Source organism: Giraffa tippelskirchi, chromosome 9, assembly GCF_054371585.1.
Source record: "Giraffa tippelskirchi isolate mGirTip1 chromosome 9, T2T-mGirTip1v1.2.pri, whole genome shotgun sequence".
In the NCBI taxonomy this organism is placed as follows: Eukaryota; Metazoa; Chordata; class Mammalia; order Artiodactyla; family Giraffidae; genus Giraffa; species Giraffa tippelskirchi.
This window is the reverse complement of record NC_137283.1, coordinates 54,090,726-54,108,460: the sequence shown is the minus strand read 5'-3', so window position 1 is coordinate 54,108,460 and position 17,735 is coordinate 54,090,726. Positions and strand designations below refer to the sequence as shown.

General features: G+C 38.9%; 1 protein-coding gene across 35 annotated transcripts in view; it reads right to left on the bottom strand.

The window, feature by feature from the left end:
- Positions 1–17,735, bottom strand: part of TMCC1 (transmembrane and coiled-coil domain family 1) — a 153,099-nt gene that overhangs the window by 39,032 nt on the left and 96,332 nt on the right. Inside the window, exon 1 of one of the 35 annotated variants that reach the window (XM_081526260.1) lies at positions 3,551–3,779. The exons of 33 other annotated variants lie outside the window; for them this stretch is intronic. In XM_081526260.1, coding sequence (XP_081382386.1) covers positions 3,551–3,577 — 27 coding nt within the window. In that variant the 5' untranslated portion in view covers positions 3,578–3,779. Of the gene's footprint in view, positions 1–3,535; positions 3,780–17,735 lie in introns of those variants that run through there. One more of the 35 variants, XM_081526256.1, reaches the window with a different exon arrangement.

The following is a 17,735-nucleotide window of genomic DNA, read 5'->3' as shown; positions in this document are numbered from 1 at the left end:
CGAGGTGGCCAGGATCCTCTTCCATGGAATTTTCCAGGCAAGAATACTGGAGTGGGCTGCCATTCCCTTCTCCAGGGGATCTTCCTAACCCAGGGATCGAACCTGCGTCTCCTGCATTGGCAGGCGGATTATTTACCACTAAGCCACCTGGGAAGCCCAGGCAACAGAGATCAACCTCATGTAAATTAAGATATAAGTCTCTCACTTAAGGCAGATTTTGTTCCAACAAAATAATGTGCAAATTAAGGATTTAATATAGAATAATATTTATTACATTTAAAAATACGTTACACTTAAAAGTGACTATATAAAGGAATTTAGAATGAATGCTTTTGAAAGTAAATAATTACCCTATCCAGAGTTACAAAACTTTGTCTAAATCCAGATTTTCCTCTGTACTAGTAGTTCTAGTTTAAGTCCAGTAAACTCCTTCATTTATTTTCTATGAGTAGTTTGTAACTGAATAATAATCAGTTAAGAAATTGTTTTGTAACTCTATTAACTGCCTAGAAGCAGAAAAATAAGTTTGAGACCAGTGTCTCTGACCATTTCTGAGAGTCACAGGAAAACGTGTCACTTTATTTTTAAAACCAATCTATGTATGTCTACACACATATATTCTGAAACGTCCTAAAATCTAACGATCGTGAGAAGCTGTCTTGTGAAATAGCCTTATTTTACAGGTGAGGAATAAAAGCTCTGGCATGTTAACTGAATCCCCAAGTTCCCATCCGGTTCTGGGAGGACTGGGACTGCAGCCCATACCTCTCCAGCGTACTCTTCGTTTACTCATTAGGCTTATTACTTGTCATCTTCCCCAGTTAGAATGGAAGCTGCATGACGGCAGAGAGCCATCTCAACTCCCAAACTCTGATAGAAGGCAGATTCTCCACAACTGTTTGTTCAGTGAACAAATGATCAGTCTATACCACCCTCTGTTTCAGATGGGATATACTGGAACTCTGGCATTCAGTAATTTGCGGCATGAATTAAAATAATCAACGATGAATGTTCTTAAGCATTAAGTCAGAGTTCTCAACCTGTTTTTCTTCTCACAGTCTTAAGGGATGTAAAGCATTCTCCGGAGGAGAAGGAAAGCATTTTGAGCACTGGGAGTAGGGAGGTGCTGTACTGCGAAACAGTCTTCTGCTGCCGTGTTGTACACTTCTCACTCACCATTGAAATCACTGTTCTAGCTATTTCTTTCGAATGAAAGTCAATTACAAAGAAATCCCACAACTACAAAATAACGTGGGCTGATCTTTGCATTGTTCCTAGGGAATCTGACCTTTATGTAGCACCCTGAGCTCCATGGAACGATGAGAGTTGGTCAAGCAGCAGTTGAGATGGGAGGGGAGTTTTACCATTTGAAAGTTCACCACTTAATAAAGTGACAGTCCGATGTAAATAACAACCGTTTAAATGACACAGATAGCATCTGTACAGAACCAAATAATTACCACCATAAATTCTAGGCATTTGTACAGAAAATCAAGGCAATTTATATAGATGTGTGTTGTTGCAGAGTTATTAAGGAAGGAAAAAGCAAATTATTCATCTTTAAGTCAACATCTGGGAATATTACCTTGTGTAATATGTAAAACACAAATATAACTTCAATATATAAGCAATGTATTCTGTAATATCCCACTTCCTAAGATTCTCCAATTCTTTCCTAGAATCAGATATGTTTTCCCCTCTAGAGTTTTGTTCCTTTAAAATATTTATCCTGCAGTTTTCATAAAGTGTGATGCAACCTCATGCAAACAGGTTATATATAAATCCCTATCTACAGCAGTTAGATGTATCTAGAGAGTCATGAAGAATTTCAGAAGTTAGAGCAAGTACCTAATTTCTGAACATTCTAATCATTATTTCAATGAGAGGATCCTTGTGGCTCAACTGGTAAAGAATCTGTCTGCAATATGGGAGACCTGGGTTCGATCCCTGGGTTGGGAAGATCCCCTGGAGACGAGAAAGGCTACCCACTCCAGTATTCTGGCCTGGAGAATTCCATGGACTGTATAGTCCATGGGGTCACAAAGAGTCAGACACAACTGAGTGACTTTCACTTTCACAGATTTGATGAATACTTTGAGTCAGTGAGAGACAGACAGGGGTAGAGAAGCAAGTTTAATCTAAAACCATTCACTCAGGTACTAAGTGATTTTGGCAAGCTTTTCTCTACTCATGGATTAAGGCAATAAATAGACAAAACAACATCAATTAAAAATATTCAGATTATGCTTTACGTTTTCCTCCTCTTTTTGGACTGTCAATAACGGAGAAAAAGGAGTTAACTTCTGTTTTACTATCAGTCTCCACCCCCCATCATTTTAGGGCTTGCCTATGAATTCTTTTCTCCTGAACACCCCATTCAACCTGGGATTGCATTCTTAATAAAACACAGATAAGGAAACTGACCTTTTATAACCTCAGAACAAACAGAGATGTGCCAGGGTTTTAAAATCCAAGATACAGAACAAACAACAGGAAAAAAAAAAAGAGGGCACCGAGCAGAGGTACAAATCTGTTAATAAAGTTGGCATTTAAGTGATCAACCATAAGGAATAGGAGAGTGACCTAACATCAAACTTCAGAGTGAAAAACCTGTTTGGAGCTTAAATCCAGTGGCTCACAACAAACAATAATAGACGTCAGCTTTAGGATCAGATAAAACTGTACAGGATCTGTGTGCTTCAGCATGTATATCTTAGAAAAGATCTATACATTATTTATAAACCCACAACACATCAAAAACTCATGGCAAACTACAGCTGTTAGCCACGTTTTGTACTCCTGACTGTGGATGAGATGTAAAAATGGTGGATTCACCATGAAGCTGGATTACCCTCCCATCCAGTTCAATCTCAGGGACTTGCTCCACTGATCCGGAGGCATAGTACCAAAACATGTGCGAACTGCTTTACAATTCAGAAAATTGCCAAGTCTTTGGGAAAAACACACGAAAAACAAGTAGCTGAGTAATAAGAACTGTTTTGTTTTTGTTTTTAACGTGAGAAATATTTCAAATGGCTTTAATCCAAATTCTTATTGGTTATGCATGCCTGGTATCTTCAAATTTAACCCAAGCCTTCCCCAAGCTGCCAAAGGCAAAGGAAACTCTGGTTCTCTGAAGAAAACACTTATTTTTGGAGAACTACTTAGCCTGCGAGAGCGAGGATGACATTTACTCTGCACCGAAGCAGCCCCGTCATACGGCAGAACGAACGGGACACTCTGCTATCATCTGAGCATGCCCACACAGCCAAAGAACACTGTGCGTGCTACCTAAACACCTAGGGGTAAAATGAACAACTAGGAAACACATAATACGCCTCTCCATTACTGCCACCTCACACAACTCAGTCCCAAAATAGCAAATGCCTGGGGCCGAGATCTACTGCTGAAAAATGCTAAGTTTCAGCAGCTCAAAGCATTTCCTGTGTCTGTCTCAGCCACTAGCCCCCACTTAAAGCTGTAGAATTATAAGATTAAGGAAGAGATTTGAGGGGAAAAAAAGACAGATACACACACATATACAACATACGGTTTCCGAGGAGAGTGAGGGTTCCATGCTTGTGAGGGAGAAGGAGGAGGAATATGCCGAAGAACCCTCGGGTTTCTCCCAGATTTGAACATGCTGTACTGTGGCATGAGGTCAGCAGAGACTGACTCCAGCCCTGTGAGGCTGAATTCTACCCTGACAAAGCAGGATCACTGTAATATGAAGCGAGAGGACCCAGGGCATGTTGGCTGCTGTACAGAGTGGCTGTTCTAGAAAGTAATGGCAATTCCAAAACAAGGGATCTATGCTGTCACATGAGGTGATCTTCAGCCCAGTTAAGCAATAAGCACCCAAAATACTCTGAATCCCAAACACAGGCAGCTCAAAACATTAGGAGAAAACTTTGTTCCTCAAACCTATTTTGTGTCTGGAGGAAATGAGCAGGAAGTGGGAAATTTGAAGAACTATTGGTTTCTTTGTTTTGTCTCACAAATAATGTCCAGATTCTATTCTAAATGAGGCAGTCATTTGGACACTGTGACCTAGCCGAGGAGCCCTAAAACTTTTCTATGACTTTACAAGGAAGAAGGGAGAATGTTCTGAAAAAATATTTTTGGTGTTAGACATAGGTTGGAACTGAAGAGATGGTTTAAAAACCTCATTTCTCCCAAATACCCACAAGGCAGAGGTTGCTGCACACCTAAGGCACATTACCATTTCTTTTTAGGTCACCAAGAATGTATATAACTGTACTGTTAGAAATTTTTCCCTGAAATAAGGGGAACACACAACACACACAAAAAAATCATAAATAGAAAAAGGAACCAGAAGATAGAATTTCCGTCAAGAAAAAAACATAGGACAATGCAGACAATCCTCTCCGTTTTGTGGTCTCCCTTATATTACGGAAGTTTTACTCTAGACCAGAAGTGACTCAATCCTTTTATCATTCTCATAAAGACAAAACTATGATGAAAAGAATGGATTCCGGATTAGTGGTGGGGTTAGGTGTGACTATCAGGGGAGTCTCCCAGAGTGATGGGACACATGGACACGCACACGCACACCCAAAGTCAGCACACGGCGTCCATTTTCCCTCAAACGTCTCCCAGGTCTTCTTCTGAATCCCAGTTCTGCCATTCTAAGATGCACGGCAACATAAATGGAAACAGCTCAGACCTCTGCGACTTCTGGGACTCTCATTCCGTCTTCAAGCGCTTCGGGCTGTCTCACCTAAAGCATGGGCCCCATGCACGTTAGTTCCCTTTCCTACTTCTATTTCCATCACAGATCTGTTCTCACAGACACCAACCACCACGGATTTCTACGCAGAAACTGAAAGTTTGCAAATCAGAATGTGAGTTCAAAGTTCTGTGCTTCCCCCGTGCCAGCTGCCGACATCGCCAACAGCTACACTGCATCAGGGAGAAGCATGTCTGCTGCTTATTCATTTAGCAGCAGCAGAGGCTAACAGCTAAAGCCTGACCTCTGTACTTGTCATCAAGAAGATAACGGCACAGGACAAATCAATGAATAAAAGCTGTTCTGTTCTCTTCTTGGGCTCTTTTCTGGTCTTGTACTTTTTAAAGTCTTATCTGTGATGGTGCTAAGTCACTTCAGGAGTGTACGACTCTTTGTGACCCCATGGATTGCACCCCGCCAAGTTCCTCTGTCCATGGGATTCTCCAGGCAAGAACACTTGAGTGGGGTGCCGTGCCCTCCTCATTAGTCTTATACGTCCACAAAATATTTCTCAACTCCACCAGGGAAAGGACAAGAGTGTGGGAAGAGCAGAACGAGCAGAGCTATGAAGCACTCAGGATCTGCCTAGTTTCACATTTGGAAATGAATCACAGGCACTTTATGGGTGGGGTGAGAAGGGTCTTCAAAGGGTATGAATATGAGAAAATCAATTCAAGTAAGAAAACCAAAAATTCTAAGAAGTGATATCCTCATGGTCCAAAGCAAAGTCTGCCCATCTCCACAAGCTGTGGTACCGTTTTGCCCTCTGGTACTCACCTCCGCTCCCCACTCAGACATCATTACCTCACTGCTGCTCTGTCCTCCCTCTGCCTCTTGAAGAAAGATGTCCAGGACTCCAGCAGACACATGGATAAACTCTTATATGACTGTGCTTCAGAACATTTAGCTCTTCCGGGACTTACCAGTTAGTCAAACGGAATTTACCTTTGACCTTATTAACACGAGGTTCTGTTCCACCTCACCACTGAGATCACTAATCTCAGGACTAATCACCCCTGTGGAATTACATCTGAAGCTTTCATGTCTAAGAAATTAAATCTCATTGGTGCTACCCTATTCCCTCCCCCTCCCCCTCCCACCAGGATCTATTATACTATCTTTCAAGCCAAAGTCAAAGTGGCATAAAGAAATCAAGCAAAACTACATTAGAATTGACTCTACTGATTACTGACTGTCCAACTTTCATAACCGCTGAACGTCAGTTTCTTCATCAAAATAAGGATATACCACACCTTTCAGCAACATTTCTGAGCACTGACATACAGATTTTCAGATACTCCTGCTACAGTGAATAAACCCAAATTTCAAGAATAATCTCTTCTATGTACATGGCTCTTTACAGAAGTTTTCAAAGCAATTAATGTGACATAATCTCCATTTTACAAAAAAAGAACTTAAGATTTGCACAATTCCTGAATATGGTAGGGCCTCAATAAATATTAGTCACTACTCTGAAGATTGACTTACTCAAGATTACACAACTGGGGTGGGTTAGGATTAGAACCAAGGAATTCTGACTCTTCCCTAACATTCTTTCCACTATTTTGCCATTCAGTTATTTGCCTCTATTTCTGTGCTTCTGTGTTTATTTGGAGGAAATAAAATTATAAATTATTTTTCTCATGCTCTATCTCTGTCATTTATTATTTCTATATTGGCTTTTTTTAGCTTATAAATTTACAGCAGCTTTTGCATACTCAAACGTTCAAAGTTTCTCTATACATTCATCCTAATAAAATGAAGATTCCATGACTTATTTCAGCAAAAGAAATTGAGATTATTTAGTTATTTCTTGTTAGACTTCTAACACTACAACTTCACTCTCTATTTCTAACACTGTAATTTCTCCTGAGCAAACGTCTCATCTTTTGGTTTCCAACTGTCTGCCATGGGGAAAGGACTCTCTGATATAAATATTTTGACCTCACACTCTTCACATAATTTACCTAGGAGCCAGATCAGAATTCTTTCATTTCTGTCATTTACATCTCTCTTCGTAAAGCAATGCTTAAGAATAATTTCCTTTGTCAAGAAGACTCATAGTCTTTTCAACAAATGATACCAACACAAGTAGCTATCAACACACAAAAGAATGAAGTTGGACTCTTCCTCACAAAATATAAAAGATTAACTCAAAATGAATCAAGAATCTAAATGTAAGACCTAAAACTATGGGTGTAAATCTTCACGACCTTTGATTTAATCAATGGTTTCTTACATGTGACACCAAAACCATATGAAATAAAAGATAAAACAGCCACAACAAACTTCAAAGTGCACCATTAAGAACATGCAAAGACAACCCACAGAGAGGGGAAAAACTTTTGGCAACTCATAAGCTTTATAAGGGACTTGTACATAGAATGTATAAACAACCATTACAACGAAATGTTAGCAAGAAAACCCAAATGGGCAAAGGACCTGAACAGACACTTCTCAAAAGAAGACTGACAAATGGCCAAAATGTACATAAAAAGATGCTTGACATCATTAGCCTTCAGGGGAATACAAATCAAAACCACAATGAAATACCAGTTCATGCCTAGCTAGGATGACTAAAATAAAAAAGACAGATAATAACTAGAACTGGTGAGAATGTAGAGAAAATGGAACCCTCATAGATTGCTGGTGAGGTGGGGATGTAACATGCTACAGTCCCTTTGGTAAACAGCCTGGCAGTTCCTCAAACGATTAAACAGACAGTTACCATATGATTCAACAAACCACTCAGAGGTGCATGCCCAAGAGAAATAAAGACAAATGTCCACAGAAAAACTTGTACACAGACATTCACAACAGCATTATTCATGAAAAAAGGAGAAACAACGCAAATGTCCATCAACTGACGAGTGAATATATAAAATGTGACATTCATATACCTGAATATTACCTGGCAATAATAAGGAAATATTGATGAACAACATATAGAATAATCTTGAAAACAGAATGCTAAGTTAAAGAAGCCAGTCACAAAGGATCATATATTTTATGATTTGATTTACATAAAATGTCCAGAACATTCAAATCTACAGAGACAGAAACCAGATTAATGCTTGCCTAGGGCTGAGGGGAATGATAAGATTGGCAGTAATGGCTAGGATGTGTGGGGTTTCTTTCTGGGGTAATGAAAATATTCTAAAATTAATTACGGTGACAGCTGTGAAACTGAATACAGTAAAAGCTGTGCAATTATAAACTTCCACGGGTGAAGGGTATAATATGTGGATTATGTTCAAAACAAAACTGTTAAAGTTTGTTGAAAAGCTGTTAAAACCTGAGAAAGTCACTTCTTGATTAAACATTTCTAACAGGACTTGTGTTCTCAGCTACCCGGACTCTTAAGATTTATTGCATAGATGTACTTGATTATGTACCTGATTATAGACAGAATGGTATATACCAAAAAAAGCATTCAGAGTCAAGGAGAGAAGAAAATGTAGACTGAATACCAGCTTTGGAACCAATAACCTGTGTAGACAAGTCTTACTAAGCCCGTTTCCTCATCTCTGAAGCCTCTTATGATAAAATTGTTGGCGGAATCAACTCTCTTAGAAGGATTTTCTCGTAGTTTGCACACAACTTGAACTTCGTGAGCAGTTGAGAATTCTAGGAAGGCTAGGATAAGGGATTAAAAAAAGAATTAAACATTCCTATAAAAGACTTCTGTAGAAAAGTGTCATCTGTACTTCATGCTATTTATTATGGTGAATCTTTGGAATATGCAGCTACTCCTCTACATGTTATATAAAGTATTCAGAGTAAAATATTTTATCACCAAATAAGAAAAACAAAGTTGTATTTACATTACACAAACGGCACGGTGAAGCATATGCGATTGACATGTTAATTAGGAACACTCACGAAGCTGTTATGTTGTAACGCACCATCAATTTTTTCGGATGACGAAAGGTCTTTACATCCCAAACAATGTAGTACTATTTTTATCACAACTACTACTATCAATAACCACCAGAAGAATAGTGACCTTTTAAGTACGAGGCTCTTCATATACATTACTTCATTTAATCCACCAAATACCTAGCACTCTACTTATTCATTGGCTTCATTTTTAATGAAGAGGAAATTAAGGCTCAGCAAGGGTAAGCCACTTGCTTACCTGTGCTATTCAGCCTATCTTTGATGCTCTCGTAGACTGGCCTACATCAAATGACAAACCAAATCCCAAGGGAGAAGCTTCATTGTTCTTCTACCCATCCTAAAGGAAGGTAGCTACCTTGCTAGCTTCATTTTTGTCCCAGTGTCTTTAGGTTCACATTGTGACAGTAGTTCAGAAGCACTGGGATGGTTTGTAAACACGTGTGACATTTGTACAGTATCCATCACTACTGAGCCTTGCCTCCTGAAACTCTCTCACCCTGGAGTGCCCTTCTACATCCAAGAGCCATTAAAGGCTCAAAGCCAATGCTCCCATGAAGCTTTCTCTGAGTTCCTTTTGTGGAAATCTTTCTCCCAATCATAGCATTTCATGAATATAATTATAAAACACCTACTCTGAGCCAGATGTTGTGATAGGCACTGAGTTAGATATATTTACTTTTTACTATATGGTGCAGACTGAAAAAATCAATTGTATGTATGTTTCACTCAGTGTATAAAAAGCGGCAAACAGGCTACTTGGTCTGCAAAATGCCCTGATAGAGAAAAATGATCTTGATCATAGTTTCAAAAACAAAGACAGTGGAAGGTGAAAGGCATTTCTGAGTTCAGTTTCTAAACTCAAAGAAAAACTTAAAACTCACCACCTGGTTGCTATTGATTAACTTATTTAAAATTCAGGCTTTAAAAAATACCTTCACTGTTTCATAAAACCCAAATCAGAATTTTTCTGGTAGGTTTCAACTGCCAAGTTCCATTTGTTTTAAAGGAAAACGATTACAGTCATAACAGCATCTAATGAAACTGTTCACAATGAAAAGCCTCTTTAATTCTAGTGACACCAGAGTATGATTTTAAAAGAGTTTCTTTGAAATTATCCAAATCTCTAGAGCAAATATGATTAATATTGTGTTCCATGTACCAAATTCAATGCAAAATGGATGCTTACGTTGCTGATAAGATGTTTAAAATCTTAATTTCACCTCGTGATTACAAGTGTACTACCACCTGTACCAAGTCGAGCGCGCGCTTCCAGCAACTTCAGGCGAAGAGGGAGAAGGGGGCAGTGAGGCTGGTTTGCTGCAGAAGATTTTAGAAAATCAAGTATTTTTAAGTTGAAACAACCCATTTATCTTCACTCCTTTCTTTAAAAAGTTTAAAATAGCACACAGTATGTAATCTCAGTATATAACTTATTGAGTGTTTTACACATATTCAATATAATCTCCTAACAGCCCTAGTAAGAAGCTGTTACAACCACCATCTTCACCTCAAAGATGAAGCTGAGAGGATGAGAAACTGCCCAAGGTAAGAGCGCTGAAGGTAAACGAGATGAGATGTGAACCTCGGTGCCTCCAGTGCCTCCAGCCAATACATACGGTAATTCTGGGTAACCATTTAAGAGCACAGCAAGAACCTTTGAGACTTCCCACAATATGAAGAGAATAAAATCTTAGAAAACAAACATGTCACTGTCATGTGCTAAATCAAATTAAACTAGATTTCCAAGTACCAGCTATGAGTGCTAGAGACACGGATCTAGTAGGAAAATTCTTCTATTCAAGAGTACGTTAAAAACAACAACAACAACAGAGAAAAAACATGTCCCACAGTTTCAAACACACATTCACATTTCTCGAAACTCACTCTTCTCTTTGGCTTACATGGTGAGATTATAAAACATTTTGTTGTCATGTCCTGCACCAACTCCACACCTTCTCTTGGGAGCTCATAATCAGAATTAACACCAACAGCTTCTCAGCCACAGCACAAAAGATGCTTCCAAGAATGGCTTTGCATTTCTCTAAGTGTAGTTGTTGCCACAAGAATCCTCCCCATTCAGAGAAAATGCCCTGAAGGGAGACCGCGTAGACCTTGTCTACACTTGTGCCGCACAGCCTCTAGGGCAGCGTTGCTAGACATTCTGGATCCTAAGGGTATTGGCCTCTCTCTCTCCATTTCAGCAGCACAAAACATGTCCTTGCTACCCGAAGAGAAAGACAAGGCTGAACCTCTTCTCCTTTCATCTAATTTTTAAATCCCTGAAAGGGAGGAAAAGAAGTATTCTTAGAGAAGATTTCATGAATATACCTGTGGCTTTAAAAACTGTTTTAATTTTTTATAATATTGTAGACTGTTGATTACTGTGTAATCTCAACTGTTAGAAAACCTGGTCCTAAAGTGATTCCATGAATAAATTGGATGATAAGGAGACAGTTATGATTACACTCACCACTACTTGTGCATATGTAGAATAAATGTTTTTTCCATGAGGATACAGGAAGGCTAAGGAAGTTCAATAAAGCATTCCTAGCATTCTCACGAGAGAAAATGGACTAATATAGGGAACATCTGAAGTACTTACATCCTCAAGAGTTTTATTAGTCGGTATATACTTATTCCTCTCATCTTCTTTTTGAGAGAGCAGGGCACGGGGCAAGGGTGTGTTCAACACCACGGCACCAGCATCCATGCAACGCCCAGTGCATCAAGGGTACTCAGCTGGAGATAATGGAATGGGGGAGCAGGAAGAGCACCTCCTTACTCTCTCACTTGGCTCTGTAACCTTGGGCAAGCTTTTTGAATCTGAGTCTCAGTGTCCTCATCAGTAAAAACAGGATTATTCACTTTGTATAAATGCTGTGAGAATGAAATGAATTAATGTTGTTAAGAGTTTTTTTTTTTCTCCTAGGCACAAAAAAGGCATTCAGTAAAACGGTAATCCCCATATACTTGAAGACCAATCTAAAACATAAATTTAACCCTAAACACAAGCTCCATTAATGCGGGTTGCAATAGGATTCTTAAAAATGAATTTATAGAGGCTCTTCAGTTACCCACCCTGTTTTTAAAAATGTAATACAACGGTTTAGTCTTTTTTGGATCACATACCCTTTTGACAATTTGATGAAAATTCTTCCTACAGAAAAACTCATGGACACATACAGATTTATATGTAATCCTAAAAAATTCAGGGACCCAAGATTAAAATTCCCATTTGTAATATTTTGCTTTGAATACCAGGGAGTGCAGTCCAAACTATAACTCAGTGTTATCAGGTAAACCATCAATGTTCTGATGTTCTTCTTGTCCTTTCTTTGAAAACTTGTATTATATGCCTAAGAAGTTTTTGTGTATAATACTCCTATTTAGAAGATTTTATTTACAGTCAATTCACATTAAGTTGCAAATCGGAAATCAAAGTTTTTCCTTAAGCTTTTAGGACTGGCTTATAAATCATGATTCTTTCCAAAGGCTAGTAAAATTTAGCAATCTTAGCAATCTGTCTCAGTTGTAAAGGATCCGCCTGCCAATGCAGGAAATGTGGGTTCAATTCCTGGGTTGGGAAGATCCCCTGGAGCAGGAAATGGTAACCCACTCCAGTATTCTTGCCTGAAAAATCCCATGGACAGAGGACCCTGGTGGGCTCAAAGAGATGGACACGACTGAGCAACTAACACTTTAACACATGGCTATAAGTCATTTATTCCCATCTTATTAAAACCATTAACTATAAGTATGGACTGGCTCTTCTTTGGGAGTTTTTAATATAGCATCAGAGCTTAAATTATTCATATTTGGTATTTGAGAGCCTCCTCCCAGAGACCTTTTATTCTTGAACAGTTTGCCAGAGTTGGGAGATTTGCTTCATTTTTACCCAGATTCCTCTGTGGTATATTTTGAACAAGTAAGGCAATTAATTTTTTTTAAGGTAAATTTAGCACGTATTTCTCTAAACCTTAGTTTCCTTGTTGGCAAGGAGCTCACTGGATTGTTATAGAAATGCAAATATGGTCATAGTATAAGTATTAAATATAAAATCCTTCTAGCCAACAATGACTAGAGGAAGTAGAATGGAAAAGAGATTGAGGGTTCCAGGCAGCTTAAGATAGGTGCAAGGTATTCAGTCTTGTTTTGATCTCCTTAAGGAACAAAAAAATCCAGGATATCCTCATTGTTTCAGAAAAAACATAAAGATGTTTTAATATGAAAAGTAAGCTAATCTATTGTTTGTGATCTCAGCTCATATGGAATTAAGATTAATCCTGTATTTAGCTTGCAAGGCTAAGTTTTATGTATCATTATAAAAGTTTTATTTTGGCTTCCCAAGTGGCCCTAGTGGTAAAGAATCTGCCTGTCAATGCAGAAGACGCAAGAGATGTGGGTTCAATCCTTGGGTCAGGAAGATCCCCTGGAGTAGGAAATGGCAACCCACTCCAGTACTTTTGCCTGGGAAATTCCACAGACAGAGGAGCCTGGCAGGCTACAGTCCATGCGGTAGCAAAGAGCTGGACATGACTGGGTACACACACACACAATGAATAAAACTGTGATATCTCATAATTCAATAATTATTAGCACAGGCTATGGAGCAAGGCATCTTCTAGTTGACCCAGAATTCAAAGGAATATAGATGTTACAGTGTCAGAGCGCTCTTGGTCCAGATACGAGGTCATCAGGATTCCAGAGGGTTCTGGGGAGCAGAGCTGAACTACATTATTTGTGTTTTAAGTCAGCATCCAACTAACTGATCTAATTTAATTGTCAAAAAGTACGAAGAAATTGTGACTCTCACTGTAAGAGTTTAGGGGTTTCATTTCTAGTCTGCAAGTGAAAAGAAAAGAAATATCACCTGTGCAGAAGATTCTGAAAGGCATTTTCTTGGACTCCGATTCAGGCACACCTGAAGCCAAATTTGTTGGGGCTAATGTTCTCCTTAAAAGACCTGCAGGGAGATTAACCACTACCCCCAGGAGTAAATATAGAGACTGAAAGCTAGAGATGGGTTGCTGGCTACTCAAAATAAGGACCAAAAGGAAGGAGGGCAATGCAATAAAAGCCCCCCACTGCCTCCCCTTTTCTTACTTCTGTGGAAATGGCAAAACCCAGTCAGAATAATCTTTCACTTGATACAACTATTAACTGCTGTGTGAGCTAGAACTGCTTGCTAGGTCTGAGACTAGACTGATAAAAAGAAAAGGAGAGATCAGTACCCTGATGTCCTGGGATGCCAAGCTGAAGTGCTAAATTCATTCATTCATCAGTTCACATACACTGTTATTCATCCAAATGTTTTAAGTTTATGGCATCTGTCAGGCTTTGTGCTAGTATGCATGGAGAATACAGAGATGACTGTGCTGCTGAAAAGCTGGGTGGAAACTAGCGCCTAATATAAGAAGATGTAGGTTTTCAAATATTTAGCACAATGCCTGGCACATAATAAGCTGTCAATAAACGCTAGCCTTTACTCTCAAAAACTCCAATGGTTCTTCAGATGATACAAAATGCTCACTAAACAATCCTTATGATAAATGCTTTTTAAAAATCACTTTTGAGATGTAATTCACACACCATTATAGTTCACCCATTTAAACTATACAATTCAACGATTATTTGTATATTCACAGAAATGCACACCCATTACCACAATCAATCTTAGACCATCTTCCTCACCTCAAAAAGGAACCCCCTACCCCTGAGCCATTACCCTCCTATTACCCCATCCCTCCTGACCCTATGTAACCACTAATCTACCTTCTGTCTCTACAGACTTGACTATTCTAGATATTTCATATACATGGAATCACACAATATGTGGCCTTTTGTAACTGGCTTTTTTAACTTAAAACATTTTTAAGGTTCATTCTTGTCATAGCACGTATCAGCACTTCTTTCGGATGTTTTCTTAAAGTGAAGCCATCTTTTGAAAAGCAAATAATCACTCCCTAATCTGAAGAATAAATAATTATTTCATTTTGCTTGAGGTGTGTTATAATAGATGGCAAGATACAGCTCTTCCTCACAATACAGTTCAAAGATATTTCATTAGAAAGTAAAATTTTAAAGTCCCCAATCCAAACAACTTCTGAAGATCATTTTTCAAATGCCCACATATTTAGACATAAGGATCTCAATGTGTCTGTGAGTTCATTATTTAAAAAAAAGTTTAGTGAGAGGTGCCTCCTGAGAAGTAAATGATTTCAGCAACTAGATCTCTAGGCATTTTGTTTTGATTTATCATAAATCCTACTGAATGGATGTTTCTTTTTCCCTCCTATTGTCCTCCATCATGAGAAACTTAAACCATCCATTCTTTTTCTGACTCAAGAATAAGATTTTAAGACTAAGTTGCAAAGGAAAACGGATCTGGTTTAAGGCTTTACACCACGGTCCCAAATGAAATTAATCCATCCCACAAGAGAAAATCAGGATAAAATATAACACGGCTATTCACTTAGTTCAAAGGATTTCTGTTCTCACATCGAGGCAAGCCAGGCTGTCAGGGTTTTTCCATCCACAAAATACGGGGTTGGATTATGTACTCGTTAAGGTCTCTTCCATCTCTGAGAGACTATGACTTTTCTCTTTACTCCTTCTGAACACAGGCACAAAGAGCTGTACTATGACTTGCCTGAGGCTAAACAGAAGCTTGTCAGCATGGCTAGGGTTAGACTCCTGATTCATCCCTGCTTTCACTGGGGACATCCAGAGAAAGAAGTCAGCCTCATTTCTGACCTCACAGACATCACGGTCTAGTAGAGAGGAAGGACAAGCAAACAGGAATGGATGTGACACACAGAGAACCAGGAGAAGGAAGGGGTGAGAGCTGGGAATTTTGTCTTCTCTTCTTTGAAATACTTCACATCCCCCTCCAAATATGATTCTTCTATAAAGCAATCTAGGTTAGACCTCATTCACTTAGGTTCTTACACTGATGTTTGGAAATGATGTAAAGGTTGACATACTTACTCTTGACCAGGGGTAAAGATAAACCAAGAATAATTAAACCACACTTCTCTTCTTATGGCACGTAAACTGTGCTGATTTACAGAGGCGGAACAACACTGCACAATTTACTTTTTAAATGCTTTTTATTATTAATCACAAACTCTGCCTGAATCAAGCAACAAAGAATATGTTGCCTATCTTATCCTTTAGCAGTTAAAGGTCTTTCTTTAAGGTGATAATTACCAAAGGATTATTTTAGCCAACACACTCTTTACCTTCCGATTTTATTACACGTGCCATGAATTCAAACGGACCCATCCTGCACTGCATTTTTGATGCAAAATGGAACTTTCATTTCCCTTATATTGTTAAAGGGAAACATTCTGTCCTTGGCAAGCAAACAATTTTGCCTGAGGTTGGTAACTATTTGGGGCTCCAAGGGATTCTGTGATTATCTGAGGTCCAATTAAATGAAAGAGCAGAAAAATGAAAACTGTCTCTGTCCTTACTGAGGTATTAAGAACATAGGCTTGACACAATACTTTAAACACTATCAAAATGCTCCTAAACTACAGATTTTAATGCTACAATCTATCAATTTGGAGATTATCTCCAGAGAGTGTGCAAAATTTCCCACACCTACAGGGAACACACTCCGAATTTGGGTTCAGGGACACTACACAGTAAAATGAATATGCAATTGCAATTTGTACCCTTGACTAAAAAGACGGACTATAATTAGGTTAAACCTAAAATTAAATTTGTGGCCTCCCAAGCACTCTAACAAAAATGAAGAGATGTGGACAACAATAGGAGTATCACAGGCATCGCCCACGGGAGATGAGATGAGTCAGTTAAGAAGATGTGTGTGTCCTGAGGTTTTTGTCAATGTGATACTACCAGAACACAATTCATCAAAATCTCTGGATCTCTGAGGACTCTAATCCTTAACTCTAATTGTCCCCAACCACAACACTCTCAAAAATCAACATGTCCATAGTAAGGAATGAGAGAATGATAGTTGTTCAGCCCTTAAGTCGTGTCTCAGGGACTGTAGCCCTCCAAGCTTCTCTGGCCATGGGATTTTCCAGGCAAGAAGACTGAAGCCCTAGGGAATGGTAGAGGAAAGCTTTGATAGGAGGGAAGCAGCTGATCTTGGCTTAGAGAATAGTTAAGACTTGGATAAGGAGATTGGGGGTGGGCAGGAAAAGGAAAGGGAGGATAAAGTGATTCGGGCAGTAAGAAAAACCTGAGTGAAAAGCAAGAGTGAACAAATACGGAGGCTGTACAGGAAACAATGAACAATTCAGTCTGGCTGGACCCTAGGCTCACTGGCTAATGAAGTTAGCTTAATTGTGCTATCTCATGAGAGGACTTAACCAATAAGCTGAGGAATATGAGCTTCATTTTGAGTACAGAGGGAGCAATTGAAGACTGTATGGCATGACTGAGACCACGAGAGACACAGTTTACAAAGATTTATGTGGTGCACAGGCAAAACAGATACAGGAAAGGCAGAGCTGGAAGTGGGTGTGGGAACAGTTAAAAAGCTAGACTTTTCTGAGTGTACCCTGCTTTGTAGATTTAACTTTGGAACCATGTAAATGTTTTATGCGATTATAAAATCAAATTCACTCAGAATGGGGGAAAAAAACCTCTAAATGTAAAAAGCGAAATGAAAGAAGCCTAACAGTATCAAGTTGGTAAGTTAACAGAAAATTTTGAAAAAGTAAAAGAAGAAAATAAAAACTTAAAAATTCATGTCCGACTCTTTGCGACCCCATGGACTATAACCTGCCAGGCTCCTCTGTCTATGGGACTCTCCAGGCAAGAATACTGGAATAGGTTGCCATTCTCTTCTCCAGGGGATCTTCCCGACCAAGGGATAGAACTCAGGTCTCCTTAACTGCAGGCAGATTCTTTACCATCTGCGCCACCACGGAAGCCCAAAATTATTTCAAGTGATTTTAAAATATATTCTTACTGTACTTTGTACCTTAAAGACCAAAAGAACTATAAAGAAATATTAAACTGTTTTCAGTTGTCATACTGGCACAACACAGAAGCAATGAGCATATGGTCGCTAAATGTTATTTCTCACTAAAGGAACCAGGGCTCC